This window comes from Monodelphis domestica, chromosome 3, assembly GCF_027887165.1.
Source record: "Monodelphis domestica isolate mMonDom1 chromosome 3, mMonDom1.pri, whole genome shotgun sequence".
Taxonomy (NCBI): Eukaryota; Metazoa; Chordata; class Mammalia; order Didelphimorphia; family Didelphidae; genus Monodelphis; species Monodelphis domestica.
In genome coordinates, this window is record NC_077229.1 from 43,375,084 (window position 1) to 43,390,907 (window position 15,824).

The window sequence follows — 15,824 nt, forward strand, 5'->3', positions numbered from 1 at the left end:
GCTTATTACCTTCCTTTCAGTTGAGGGTATCTTTTCATATCTCTTCTTGGAAGCCTTGGCTATTTGTAATTTTGCAACATTGACTATGTATATATTTTTTTGGGGAGGGTAGATCTTAAGGTTTACATTATTGTGATCATTGTGCAATTTTTTTTTAACCTCTGCTTATTCTGCATTATTTCATGGATTTTTTCCATGCTTTTGAATTAATTATTTTTTATTTATTTTTTTTGTTTTTTGTTTTGTCATTCTTTATTTTTGGGGCAGGCATTTACTTTGTATTTCTGGGTCTTTGTTGTCACAAAAAACAGGGTGCTACAAATATTTTGGTGTATATGGGCATTTTCTACTTGATGATGGCCCTCCTTGGAGTATTCAACTAGGAGTGGAATGGCTTAGTGATTCTGTTCCTTCCCAACTTCTCCAGAAGATTTCCCTGTCTCATTTCTACTCTCACATCATCCATCCTCATTTTGTCTGCTGGCTAATGCTACCAAATGTCTATACCTCACCAGGCTGAAAAATCCCTCATTTGAGCCATCCATACTACTGTGTTTGTGACGTAAATTTTGTGAAACTAAACAAAATAATAAAAATCATTGGTTAAAAACAAAGATCTAAAATCTTGAGTAGTTGAAAATGAAAAGGTGATAACATTTTTAGACTTCATTATACTATAAAGCAACAGTCATTGAAACTTACTAGCTCAATATGGAAACAGCAATGGAATAGACTAGATAAGGAAGAATTAGGAAAAAACTGAACTGAATAACATTCATAAGTCTGAGAACTCAAAATTACTTATTGACAAGAATTTCTGGGAAAACTGGAAAGTAGTCTGGCAAAAATTAAAGTAGAGAGTTTTAGATTATGTAAAGAAGTTGAAGAACTTTATGTAAGCAACATTAATGAAAGTATGCTGACAAAGGTATCCTTAATTTGTAAAAAAATAACATTTTTGCCTTGAAAAAAATTTGTTAAAGCCTTCTGTCTTACAATAGATGCTAAGTATCCATATCCCTTAAGTACCTGCCTTAAAATCTTTATGAAAGAATAAACATCCCCATTTTGAGGATTGGGGAACACATTTAAAAAATTGATTGGTAACTGGCCTTACACAACAAATGAACAGATAAGCTATTTTAAAAACCAAATTTAAAAAAGAAACAGGTGAAGAGGTAGTGAAGGTATAGCTCAATGGATAGAATGCCAGATCTGGAGGTGGGAGGTTCTGGGTTCACATCTGGCCTCAGATACTTCCTAGCTGTGTGACACTTGTCAAGTCACTTTACACCTCCATTGCCTAGCTCTTAACCACTCTTCTTTGAATTGCTACTAAGACAAAAGGTAAGGGTTTAAAAAAACAAAAATTAGTTGATGAATCAGCAAACATTTATTAGCCACTTTCACTGACTCTTCTGAAGGGGCTTATTCTAATGAGGAAAATACAAGTATATAAATATATATGGAATGAATAGAGTCCTGGAGTCAGTAATACCTGAGTTCAAATCCTTCCTTAGAGTTTACTAGCTGTGTAAGGAGGGAAGAAGGTGCTAGAAGGCTATAGGAGGTATTGTTTGAATTTTTATTAAAAGAAAGGAATTCTAAAGAGGCAGGGGGTAAATAGGAAAATTAATTTTTCGAGTGCCTGGGTTGATATGAGCAAATCTGTGCTTAATGAAAAGTTATTTTGGCTGCTATATGAAGAATAGCTTGGAATTGTGACAGACTTGAGACAAGGATTTGGAATAGTCTAGATGAAGGAAGATGCATGCCAGAATTAAGATTGTGGCTCTGCCAGTGAAGAGAAGAGGTTGACTAGAATTGTTGTATAGGTACATATGGCAGAATGGTCTAATAACTTGCTTGCTACTGTCTTCAATGGGTCTTTTCCTAAACTCTGATAACTCTGCCTAGACTCATTCTCAATAGTTACCATACTTTTTTTTTAACCCTTACCTTCCATCTTGGAGTCAATACTGTGTATTGGCTCCAAGGCAGAAGAGTGGTAAGGGCTAGGCAATGGGGGTCAAGTGACTTGCCCAGGGTCACACAGCTGGGAAGTGTCTGAGGCCAGATTTGAACCTAGGAGCTCCCATCTCTAGGCCTATCCACTGAGCTACCTAGCTGCCCCCTCTGAGGATATATTTAAAAGTATGGTAACTGGGGGCAACTAGGTAGCTCAGTGGATTGAGAGCCAGGCCTAGAGATGGGAGCTCCTAGGTTCAAATCTGGCCTCAGACACTTCCCAGCTGTGTGACCCTGGGCAAGTCACTTGACCCCCATTGCCTAGCCCTTACCACTCTTCTGCCTTGGGTAAAGGTTTAAAAAATATATATAGATATAGATAAAGATATCTATCCTCAGACACCTAGATGCCTGTGACATCACTTAATCCCCATTGCTTAGCCCTTCCTATTATTCTCTCTTAGAACCAATATATAGCATTGATTCCAAGGCAGAAGGTTACAATTAAAAAAACAAACAAACAAACCCTCAAACAATTAGCATACTTTCCTCCCTTTATGTTTCTTTTCTTTTCTTTTTTTAATTTTAAACCCATATCTTTTGTCTTAGAGCCAATATGTATTGGTTCTAAGGTAGAAGAGTGGTAAGGGCTAGGCAAAGGGGGTTAAGTGATTTGCCCAGGGTCACACAGATACGAAGTATTTTAGTTCAAATTTGAACCTAGAACCTCTCATCTTTAGGCCTGGCTCTCAACCCACTGAGCTACCTAGCTGCCCCCACCTTTATTTTTTTCTTAACCAGTAATTTAGAATCTTTGGCTACCAATGTACAAATCCTGTTTCCCATTCTCAACTGCCCATTTTTTTACTCCCTTCCATCTCCAACACTGAAATTTGGCTTCCTTCTCTTGGTAATATTGCTTCTCTGGCTTTCTTTCAAGCCTTGGCTATGCTTTTTCTCTTCCCTTAATTACTGGTTGTGGTAAAGGAATCACAATATTCCCTGCTCCCCATTAACTCTAACAGATATTGCCTCGGTCACCATCACTCAACAACTTCTTTTGACTTACTCTATACAACTTTTGTTTCCCAATCTATATCCTTTTGTTTACTTCCTCAAAGAATTTAGTGTGTAGCTAGTAGTCTTTCTGCCCCCTGATTCTTGTGCTCACTAGGATCCATATTGATGTTCCCTCAAGTCTCCTGACTTGCCCTCTCCATAACCTATTGTACCATATTCCTGTAGATATTCCAAAATGGTCTTTGTAATCTTGAATATAACCCAAAAGGGGTCTGCCTCTTTCCTGTCTAATGCTCCTTTTTCAGTTTTCTTTGCTGGATTTTTATCTGTATTGAACCTGTTATTAACTATGAGTGTCTTCCATGGTTCCCCTTTGTGTCTTCTCTCTTTCCTATGTAATATTTTGTTCTCATGGATTCAATAATCATCTCTATGCTGATGATTCTTAGATTTATGTATACAACCCTAATCTTTCTGTTGACCTCCATGGAGTTCTGCATTTCCAACTGCTTATCAGGCATCTTAGACTCAAAGTATCTAAAAGTGAACTCATTATCTTCTCCCCCTTCCCAAGAACTCCCCTCTTCCTGACTTCCCTGTTTTGAAGTATACCAATATCCTTAACCTTGACTCAAAACCGGAGTGTCGTTCTCAACTCTTCATTTTCTCTCACCTTTCATATCCAGTCTATTGCTAAGTAATGTTTCTGACCTTATTAACATCTCTCTTCTACCCTATTCCCATCTCTCTGACAGCTGCCCACTCTTTTGGTATAGAGTGATCCCCTACCTATTGCGGGAATTAAATTCCAGAGACCCTTATGATAGGTGAAAATCTGTGCAGTAGCAAGTTATATTTATTTTATTATATAATTTTTAAGGCTTTATAAACACTTCCCACACTTTTATTAACCTATAGTCACTGAGCCAATCAGGATACAGAACTCAGTGCTGTGGTTGGTCATCTTTCATTCCATCAGCCAATGGTGTGCTGAGATAAGTGTAAGAATTATATTTTTTTAAAAAACTGCAATACAGTGAAACTGCAATAAGTGAACTGTGATAGAGCAAAGGATGACTGTATAGCCTTGTGGGTGGTCTCTGCCTCAAGTTTCTACCCACCACAGTGTATCTCCCCTCCAAATATCAAATTGGTCTTCCTTCAAAGTCAGTTTGGTCATGTTTCCCACACTTGAGTCTGTGCCCATATGCATGATCCTATTCAGTTAGGAGATGATACAGTGAGTAGAGCTCAGGGCTTGGATTCCTGCCTCAGATATTTACTGGTTGTGGGACCTTGGGCAAATCATTTAACTTCTACCTCAGTTTCTTCTTTTATAAAATAGGAATACTAATAGAGGTAATAGGGTTAATCACATCTACATCCTAGGGTGGTTGTGAGGATCAAACGAGACAGTATTTGTAGAGTACTTTGTACTCTACATTTTTTTGTACTCTACAGTACCATAAAGAGCTAAATAAATGTTAGTTATTTATCAAATCCAGTTACTCCCTAAAGCTTCCAGAATAAAATATTTTATCTTGTTTGGCATTCAAAGCCCCTCACAACTTGGCTGTCTGCTACCTTTCTAGGTTTTTTATACCTTACTCTAGTCCTTTTACACATACATGCAGACATACTGCTGGCTTTCTTGTTTTTTCATTAAGAAGAGATTCTGTTTTCAGACTCTGTATCTTCCTTGGCTGTTAATTGTGCCTAGAAGAATGCTTTCCTTTTTCATTGCTGTCTTCTGGATCCCTTGAATTCCTTCAGATTGAAGCTCAAATCCCACCAGTTAGAAGAAACTTTTCCTGATCCCCTTGAATGCTACTGTGCTTCCCTGTTATTACCTCCAGTTTATCCTGTTTCTATCTTGTTTGTAAATTGCTATATTTGCATATTGTTTTCCCTGTTTGAATTTTCCTTGAGTGAATTAATTTTTTTGTCTTTCTTTGAATTCCCAATTCAGTTGAAAAATTAGAAACTAGCTACTTTGAACACTGTGTCTGATATAATGCATACTTAATAAATAAATAAATTCAGTTCAGTCTGTCTTCCTTCTTAGCCTAGCCTCATCAAAGACAAAAAGTTTTTATTGGTATTCTGTAAACTCTCATTTAACTTTAACTTAATTTCAACTGGATTATTAAATATTTTCTATTTCTAATTTTTTATATTCTGTTGAATTTTTAACACATATTAAATCTTTTTAGGGGCCGAAGCAGTGGCAAAGGACTTCCTCAGTCTACGGTAAGTAAATGTGAATAGACTTCTCTCCTTGTATCTTTCTTTCTTGAAAAGGGCCTTCTGGTCACAGATTTTGTTAGTTTTAGGGTAGGATTAAGTCATATATCAGACATCATTGGCTTCAATAATTAAGTGAGATGTCTCAATTTTAATAAATTTACCTTTGTTTTAACAAATACAAATTGTTACTATGAGAAATATTAACACAATTTGATGGAGTAAAGTAACAACTCTCAGGGTGTTGGAGTAGCCCAATAGGTAATCGAGTAGCAACTTTATCTGTAGAGTAGCAGCTTTTTCTCTCTGTGTATCGGGCATATTTATCAGGATCTGGAGACTAGTCATCTCCCATTCCAGAGAAATCTTTAACTTTCCTGAAAACCCTACAAAATGGACATGGTCAAACTTAGGTGGAGGTGTTTTGGGGTTTGACATATATGTCATAGGGAATAAAAAATGTGTGCAGGTTTGGGGGATTCTTCTGGAATGCCAGAGTCCCCAGTGTTCAGGCCCCTTTTTCCCCCATTGTCCACCTTGCCATCATTTGTCATTGTGGGAGAGGTATCACTGGGCAGGGAGTGCAGGGTGGGAGTGGAGTGGGATGCTGTACATTGGGGAACTACTATAGATAATTATATCTTATAGTTCTTATCTAAAGTTAATATAGAACAATATGAGTACTTAATAAAACAGATTAGGCACAAAGCTGATGCCCAGTATAGAATATTAACGATCCAGTATACAGAATGGGTAACTGATCAATCTACAATTCATACTTGATTAATGCTGAAACTACAGGTTTTGTAATCGATGTTTAACTAGTGCTAACTGGTGAGAAATGCAAGATTTAAGATTATGAGGGTTTTGTTTACATTAGTACCTTCTTATTGCCAGCTGTCTGTCCCCATCAATATCTAACACTGAATTCATTTGTGCAAATTTGCCTGTGAATATGTGAGCTTCTATTCTTTAATAAAGTAAGAACCTTGATTTTAATTTATAATCTAAGTAAAATTTTCTGAACTTTATTGCAATTGATAAAAGTACACAAATGTAACTTTCTAATTCTTTTTACATTCCAGATTTCTTTTGATGGCATCTATGCAAATATGAGAATGGTTCATATACTTACATCAGTTGTTGTAAGTTTTCACAATATTTCTTAAAATTGTGTTTTCAGTGAAAAGATACTTGAAACCATTACTTTATCTGGATCTTCTTTAAGAAAAAGTGAGGGTGATGTTTATAAGACAGTTTGAAAGTGAATTAGATTAGAAGTACTATATATAACACAATATATAAAGTGTTCTAAAACCTGATTTTTCTTTATACTAAGGTTGGCATTTGGAATTCTTTAAAGTGGTTCATATTCTTTTATCCCTGATATTGCCAGATTAAAATAAATTTAAATTGAAAATATTTCTATTTAAACCGACAGATATGCTGTGGACTTAGACTTGAGATAAAATATATTCTTTGCATCTCATTCATTCAGTATGGTCTCTTCCCTGACCCCAAAATTGTACCAAAATCTTTTATATAAAAGACTGATTGGATAGAGCTTCAGACTTGGAGATAAGAGGTGCTGGGTTTAAATCTGGCCTCAGATACTTCTAGTTATGTGACCCAGGGCAAATCACTTAACCTGCATTGCCTATTCCATACTGTTCTTCTGCCTTGAAGCTAAAACATAGTATCAATTAGAAGACAGAAGGCAAGGGTTATTTTAAAAAAAATTATTTCATGTACTATATGATCGATTTTGAAACATGTAAATGAGATAAAAGTAGTCATATGTCTTTGATTTTTTTATTTGTTTTTAGGGATCCAAATGTGAAGTACAAGTGAAAAATGGAGGTGTATATGAAGGAGTTTTTAAAACATATAGCCCTAAGGTAATTAAAAAAAAAAGAATTTTCCATTTTGTGAAGTTTTTTTGGAAACACTTATTTCTAAACTCCTGCATTTGTGGCATTGTTTCTTAATTGAAAAATATTGAATTGTAATTAAGATTCTTGAATTTAGTAGTTTATAATTTTGATCTTTGACCTTTCTGGGACTATTTGGAAGCACTGAATTCTTGCCTTTTGCTTCAGACACTTGATTGCTCTGTGATCCTGGGCATGCTACTTTTAATAGAGCCCTTTGCCTCAGAGTCCTCATTTGTAAACTAGGTAGAATAAAATAGGGGTCTGTAGTATTGTTCTAAGGATCAAATGAGATAACATGTAAAGTGATTTGAAAATCTAAAAGTGCTCTACAAAGGAGTGCTTTTTTCTATTACTATTTTCCATTTTTGATGCTCTGTTGCTGAGTTTTGCTTGTATAGCTTAAATAGATTTAATTGTTCTAATTCTTGTTTGTTGCCTTATGCCAGAAGTATCGGTCTCTCAAGCCAGCCAAACTTCAGAGTGCTGAAACCAGATTAAAATGTAATTGGGAAATGTTCACCAAAAATTACAGTACAACATAGACAGATTGTGGTTTTCTAAGTTGATATTTTACCTATGGGGATCTTTTTTTATTTGAGTCCGACACCTTTGATCTAATGCTACTTTATTAAGACCCATTTTAATAGTTTGTGCCTATAATTTCAAAATTTAGCTATTGCTATTACAAGTTCAGTATCAAAACCAAAAAAGGTATAGTGAGAGGAGTAGCTAGGAGGCTTAATGGATAGAGAGCCAAGCCAGGATATAGGTGGTCCTGGGTTCTATGTGACCCTGGGGAAGTCACTTAACCCCAGTTGTCCAAGTCTTATCGCTCTTGGATTCCACAGTAGGATTTCACAGTTCCTTGAATTATCTTCTATGCTGTTCTTTGTGTGCTTTTTAAAAGTTTAATTAATTAATTAATTTAGAGTATTTTTCCATGGTTACACAATTCATGTTCTTTCCCTCCCCTCTTCCCACTCCCCTCCTATAGCCAATGAGCAATTCTACTGGGTTTTATATTTGTCATTGATCAAGACCTGTTTCCATATTATTAATATTTGCACTAGAGTGATCGTTTAGAGTCTACATCCCCAATCATATCCCCATTGACCCATGTGATCAAGGAGTTGTTTTTCTTCTGTGTTTCTACTCCCACAGTTCTTCCTCTGGATGTGGATAACATTCTTTCTCATAAGTCCCTCAGAATTGTCCTGGATCATTGCATTGCTGCTAGTAGAAAAGTCCATTATATTTGATTGTGCGACAGTGTATATCAGTCTCTGTACAATGTTCTCCTGGTTCTGTTCCTTTCACTGCATCAATTCCTGGAGGATGTTCCAGTTCACATGGAATTCCTCCAATTCATTATTCCTTTTAGCATAATAGTATTCCATCACTAACAGATATCACAATTTGTTCAGTCTGTTCTTTGTGTTTTGAAGTATTTATGAATGTGTAACTACGAAAATGTGGGTTTCCAAGACTATGAATTGCCAAAACTGTAACGGTTTCGGCCAAACTGTAAAGATAATTTTTAGTGTCTTGATTTAAATAAAAAATAAGTGGTTGCCATGGGGAAATTCCCAAATATGAAAATACCCAAGTCAGCGGGTATTATGGAGATTTTAATTAATACAAATGAAGGAATTAAAGGGAGAGCGAGAGAGAGAGAATAGTAGAAAGGGCCTAGGCCTTAAGGGAGACTAGTCAGTCTTCATCACTCACCACAAGATCGTCTTCAAGCTGGGTTCTTTCCACTCCGAACAGAAATTAGCCTCCAAACTGAATTCAATTGCCTTGAACTTGTTCCTTCGCTTCCTTTTAAAGAGATTTTTCTCTTATGTCCCCTCCCCTAAATTTTCACATCTACCAATCACAGTAGACGCTTTTTCCCAGGACTGCCCATTCTTAGTTCTCATCACTCTTTAGTTCTCACCTTCTCTGGGTATATTTTATCTTCTGTGTATTTCACATCTCTTTTGTTAAGCTTGCCTTTTGTAAGTTGCTTGACCTTTTAGTGATTAATTTAACCTTTATAGGTACTTAGCACCCTTTTGTATTAGATCTAAAAATAGACTACCTAGGTTAGGGTTTTTGCTTCATTATAAGTATGAGCTGGGGACTTTTCATTGTTCAGTAAGGAGTTTACAACTTTATCTTCCCCATAGGCACTGTCTGAGTAGGGTGGAGTAAATTTTAAAAGTTTGCAATACATTCCTGACTAAGTACCTACATTGTAGAAAATGGGAAATAGCTTAATCAAATCTTCTGAAGTAGAGTCTGATCAGGTTTAAGATTCACAAATGTTAATGACTGTTGGATCCATAATTTAAAAAGTAAGAACAACCTTTAAGCATAAACTCTTATTATCTTAACAGTGATTCATTATAGGATATTCACTAGCCACTTTAATTGGAATTTACTCACTAATCATCTTTGATTTACAGAAACCTATCTCTTTATCTTTTCTCTATCTCTGACTCTCTTTCTCTTTCTCTTTTTTTTTCACGTCTTAGTAACAACTCTTGACTGAAGAGTACCATGCCCTCTGTTGCTTCCTTACAGAGGTTTGTTGAGGAACCAGTATGAGTATTGTTATGTTTGGTAAACTGTAAATTACTATGTAGATGGTAGATAAGTTTTTCACTCAGTGTATTATTTTCTTCTAGTCTTATTGAGGTGGTATCAGGAAGAAGCTAATAAGGACCAGCACTGCTTTTAAATATTTAAAACTTTTTGATGAGATTATTTTTTTTTTTTGGAGCAGGGTTGTTTTTTAAAATGGTAGAATGAACTACCCCTCCATTTAAATGTTGAGCCAGTAGATCAGACTACTCACCTGGAAAGTATTTGAATTTTCTTGTTATTTTGAGATTGGTTTATTAGCCAGTCTTTAAAACCTTAGTCCCCCTTCCCCACCCATGGAAAAATGCTTAGTATTTTAAAATCTAGCTATAATTTAATTTATAACAGACTTTTTTGTATTTACTTGTTTTCACTTTTAGTGTGATTTAGTGCTTGATGCTGCTCATAAGAAAACTACAGACTCCAGCCCTGGGCCAAAGCGTGAAGATATCGTGGAGAGGATTTTGTTCAAGTGTTCTGACTTTGTGGTGGTACAGTTCAAAGATATGGACTCCAATTATGCCAGAAGAGGTAGGTTTAAGTTGGTGCAAATAGCAGCACTTTATTGAGGAATGTTAATAAATTTTAAATTATTGCATCTCTGAGATTTTTTCACCAATTTGGTACTTAGGAAACCTTGCAGGATTTAAATTAATATCCAACACTCCAAGAATTATATTTTTATAAAGTTTGTTAATTATCACTTGAAGTAGAAGAAATAAAAAGGAAATAGAAGTAAAAAATAACCCACCTAATTATCTTAACAAAGTTAAGACTACATGAAGGGGGCAGCTGGGTAGCTCAGTGGATTGAGAGCCAGGCCTAGAGACGGGAGGTCCTAGGTTCAAATCTGGTTTTAGACACTTCCCAGCTGTGTGACCGTGGGCAAGTCACTTAACCCCCATTGCCTAGTCCTTAGCACTCTTCTACCTTGGAGCCAATACACAGTATTGACTCCAAGACGGAAGGTAAGGGTTTTTAAAAAACAAACAAACGAAAGACTACATGAGCAATAGTCTCCTGCTCTAACCTCACACTACCTCCACAAGATGCAATTAAGGCAAGAGAATGACAGATGGGGCCACACAAACATATAACATCCCTATGTCAGCATATAATGTGAGAAGGAGAGTGGGGTGCTGGGAAATTGTAGTTTTTAGCGTTAAAGATTATAATTACACAATACCCATGGAAAACGAGTATGTAGAAATCTCCCAGGTTTATATGCTTAATTTCCCCATGGAATGAGTACACATAAACAACTTGTATCTCTAAAAGATCTACAACTAGAGGTACATAAAATATTGTATTTTCTTAAGGGAAATTACAATAATTTGGGGAGAAAAGGGAAATAAAAGAGAAAGAGAACAAAACTAATGATTGCCAGGTGCATTGAAAAAAAAAACAATTAGGAGGCAGTCCCCTTTGGCATAAGACTGTACATACAAAATAAATGCGGTCAACCACCCTGTAGTTCAATTTCACTACATCCCAAAGTTCATTCTGGATCTTTTGGTGCAGTGTGAGGTTTCTGCAGGTATCTCCATGGTGCCTTCTCCAAATAGTTCACTTCCTTGCTTCGAGGAGACAGCAAGTTTCTTATCCTAAAATTAATCTCAAACAAGAAAAATTTTTATAAATCTAGAATTATATAACAATTATGCATTCTCCCCTGAGGAGAGTGTTGACAAACCCATGGATCACCCAGGGACACATGGCTGAGTTATGATGTATGTGAATCAATTGTAAAAAGGAAGTAAAAAACAACAAAAAAATGAAGAAAAGAAAAAAAATCAAAATTAAATAGTATATAAATATTCTGAGTATGGAAGAGAGAGTAAGCCCATAATAGGTCCTTGAATCAGGGCCCGATAAAATGATTTATGTCCCACAAATCTATTGGACCATTGCAGGAATATGCACTAACCCAGTCAGCAACCAGGACTACAGAAAACCACACTATGAAACACAGAAAAGGGATTAGATTTTTGCAGTAAATGGGAAATACCATTCCCTGGTCTGATTTTTACCTTCACTCAGTGATGAGGGGAGCCAGACTTATAGCTAAACTGAGGTACTTTGTCTGAACCTGGCACGGGGAAATCATGCATCATATGTTGTCAAACATCTGTTTCGTCTATCCCCAAAATAAGTCCTCTGTCTTGATGCAGATTCTCATCAATCCCACTGGAATTGGTTGGTCTCCTTGACCTTGTGCTTCTTGGCACTGTATAATGGCTGTCCCTTCTCAGACACAATCATTAATTAAATTAATTAAATTCCCATAATATTTTAACAATTAGTGGCAGGTTTCCATAGTCTAAAGCTTTTGGGGATGCATTAATATTAGGTCTAATGGATGTTGTAAATTTATTGCAAAATCAAAAAACCATTAATACTGGTAATATGTGCTTCAAATAGAAAAAATAAAGAGAAGAAAAGAAACTCATACTCTATCGCACATACAAGGAAAAACAATAATAAATTAAAAAAAATTAAAAATATATAGTTCACAATCAGTGACAAACTATTTTCCAAGGATAGGCAGAATATGAAGTTTTCTCGCCCCCAAATAAGATCCATTTCCTTTTTAACTTGGCCATGATCCACAATGTGAGTAGAGATGATTTTCACCAAGTAATAGCTTTATAAAAGTAATAGCTTTCAGGCCTAGAGATGGGAGGTCCTAGGTTCAAATCTGACCTCAGACACTTCCCAGCTGTGTGACCCTGGGCAAGTCACTTGACCCCCATTGCCTAGCCCTTACCACTCTTCTGCCTTGGAGCCAATACATAGTATTGACTCCAAGACAGAAGGTAAGGGTTTAAAAAAAAAAGTAATAGCTTTATAAAATAGAATAACAGGTAATACATATTCAAAGAAGTACAAAAATCCCCAAAATCATAGCTCATTTAATGACAATAGCAAAGAAACCCACTATCATTAGGATTCACATGGGTCTCTTTAGCCACTTGGTGTGTGATATTTAAAAAAAACACAACGTTTGAAGCTTATGGCTGCTTGTCACAAGTTCTCCAGATCAACCTTGACTTAGATATTTTTAACAATATTTATTACTTGCCATCATTATAAAATGTGGGAGAAGACCCCAGAAAAAAAACACAAACTTCTGTCCTGCTGATGAAAACTATTTGGGTCTAAAATGTCATCAAGAATCTAGATCAAGGGGGCAGCTGGGTAGCTCAGTGTATTGAGAGCTAGGCCTAGAGATGGGAGGTCCTAGGTTCAAATCTGGCCTCAGACACTCTCTTCCCAATATATTTGAGAAATGAAGCTTTTATCAGAAATTTCATGTAAACATTTTCACCGTTTTCATGTTTTCCTTTTATTTTGGCTGATTGTTTTTAATTTTGTAAACCCTTTTTACTTTCATGTAATCAAAATTATCCATTATTCTTTCTTTGATCCTATCTTATCTTCTGTCTGGTCATAACCTCTTCCTGTATCCATAGATCTGAGAGGCAAAATTTTTCTTGGTCACCTATATTAGCTAATAATATTGTCTTTTATGTCTAAATCTTCTATACTTTTGACCTTATCTCAGGACACAGTGAAATGTTGATCTATACCTATTTTCTGCCAAACTTGCTTTTCGATTTTTCCTTCAATTTTTATCAGGTAGTGAGTTCTTACCCCTAAAGCTTACTTCTTTGGATTTGTATTACAATAGATTTTTGTGATCATTTACTAGTATGTGTTGGATACCTGTTATTCTTCTAATCCACCGCTCTTTTTCTTAGCCTGTCCTAGATTGTTTTGATGATTACTGCTTTGACTTGTAGGGCTCTTGAAGGAAGAGAATATTTTATTTATACCTTGTAATGCTTATTAGCTCAGTAGATATTTAATAAATACTTATTGAATTAAAATCATATCAGTTTTTGGCTTGTCTTTAATTGGACCACCGAAGAAAAATGCTTCTTTATTTTCCTCTGTAATTGACCCTATTAATTCTGTTTATTGCTTTTTTTTCCCTTGGCATATAATGTGATTTTTAAAATCCAGAATATTCATTAGACAATTACTAATTTAAAAAAATTTTACCAATTGCATTTTTAAATTATAACTCAGAACGATTACCAAGGACTATTTTATTGCATTGTTAAATGTTTGAATCCTATTTATTTCCAGTAATTCATAACCACTAAAATCTTTTTGTAAAGCTATACCATGGAATTGTGCTGACCCTTGGTATTTACTAATTCTGCTATTGGTGCATAATCTGCCTTTTTTAAGAAACCTTTCCCAGTTCTCCTTGATGTTCCTTCTCTCTAGAATAAAATTTATAGTTTGTCTCGTGTGTGTGTGTGTGTGTGTGTGTGTGTGTGTGTGTGTGTGTGTGTGTGACACACTTTTTTGTATATTATCTTTTCAGAACTTGGGTCATTGGTTACATATGTAAGATATTCAGCAGAAATAGAGAAATTTGAAAATGGGCTGGGTTTGCAGGCCAAGAATATGTTGTGTTTGGTACATGTCAAGTTTGAGATGCCTATGGGAGATTAAATTCTACATATCCTATATAGAGTTGGTGATGGCAGGAGTGGAGCTTCTAAGAAGTGACTAACATGAAAAAAAAGGAGAAATTAAAAAACTTAAGAATTGATGCAAAGACAAAAAATGCATTAATAGAAAAATTAAATATGGATTATAAAAACAAACAGTACTAAATGGCAGGCAAACTTTGTCTCAAAGGAAAGCTTATGAACCACCTGTCCCTTTTTCTGTCAATGAAGAGATGAATGATTGGTTGGCAGGTGTTGACCTTGTAGCTTCTAGTAAATGGCAGGAATTTTCCAGTATGTTCATTTTGCTGTGTTCCTTATGATAAGGTGGAGTATCTACTACTAGAGTGGTGGTTGAGGGGTATAAAAAATAATAAAAGACATCCATACATTATCTAGTGTCTTCTCTTTTGAGAAATGTCTAGTCCAATCAAAATAGAATAATAATTTTTTTATAAAGCATCTCTTTGCAGGGCATCTAGGAGGCAAAGGTGGGTATAGAGCCAGACCTGGAGCTGGGAGGGCCTACATTAACTGGTCTCAGATACTTCCTAGCTATATGACCCTGGGCAAATCACTTAACTCCTATTACCTTAGCCCTTGCCACTCTTCTATCTTAGAATTGATACTAAGATAGAAGGTAAGGGTTTAAAAAATAAAATAGTAATAGTTTAAACTGAGTGTCCTTGGATCTCTTTGAAGTCTACTTCTAATAGATATATTTTACTAACTGTAGCTACTTATTGTTAAGAGCAACCAAATTTATAAAAATTTTAAAGTTTGGTTGTTGTTATAGTCGTTTAATTTCCAATCTGAAAAAAAATTTTAGATTAATTTTATATAGTCACTTCTAATGCTCTGTAATTTGAAATTACAAGTATAGATCAATGCCTGATAACCTTAGTATGATTACAGAAGTTTAACTTTATTAAAGATCATTTATTTTAACATACAATAGGATAGGAAGATTCTGAATAGTTATTTTCCAAAACAAATGTTCATTAAAAAAAATTCTTTTTTAATCCTTACCTTCTGTTTTAGCTTCAGTACTAAATGTTGGTTCCAAGGAAGAAGAGTGGGGTAGGCAATTGGGGTTGTTACTTTCCCTAGTTCACAGAGCTGGAAGTGTTTGAGGTCACATTTGAACCCAATACTTTCCATTTCTTGGCCTAGCTTTTAATTCATTAAGTCTCACTTAGCTGCTCATGATTTTCTTAATTTCTCATTCTAATAAACAGAAAGAATCATTTATGGTAAAATGCTCTCTTTTCAAATCAGTGAACTTTTGGGGCAGCTAGATGGCCTAGATAAGATCATTTATAGTACCAGTATGTCATTTGGGAATTTTAAGACACAGCCTTCCTGTATTCCCTTTTCACCTAAGAGACAAGAGTTGAAAAGCTACCTCATCCCTGGTCCCACTCTTATCTGAAAAAGATTCCCATTTACAACATAAAAACATTCTAGTCTGAAGATATCCCTACCACTCTTCTCTTAATGGCTT

The 15,824-nt window shown here is 35.4% G+C and overlaps 1 protein-coding gene across 10 annotated transcripts in view; it reads left to right on the forward strand.

The window, feature by feature from the left end:
• ATXN2 (ataxin 2) overlaps positions 1–15,824 on the forward strand; it is a 113,617-nt gene that overhangs the window by 29,635 nt on the left and 68,158 nt on the right. For 6 of the 10 annotated variants that reach the window (XM_056821749.1, XM_056821747.1, XM_056821748.1 and 3 more), the window contains exons 1-3: positions 6,324–6,377; positions 7,059–7,130; positions 10,175–10,325. In XM_056821749.1, the coding sequence (XP_056677727.1) occupies positions 6,345–6,377; positions 7,059–7,130; positions 10,175–10,325 (256 nt within the window). In that variant the 5' untranslated portion in view covers positions 6,324–6,344. Of the gene's footprint in view, positions 1–5,201; positions 5,239–6,317; positions 6,378–7,058; positions 7,131–10,174; positions 10,326–15,824 lie in introns of those variants that run through there. The other 4 variants (XM_056821752.1, XM_056821754.1, XM_056821756.1 and 1 more) reach the window with 1 other exon arrangement.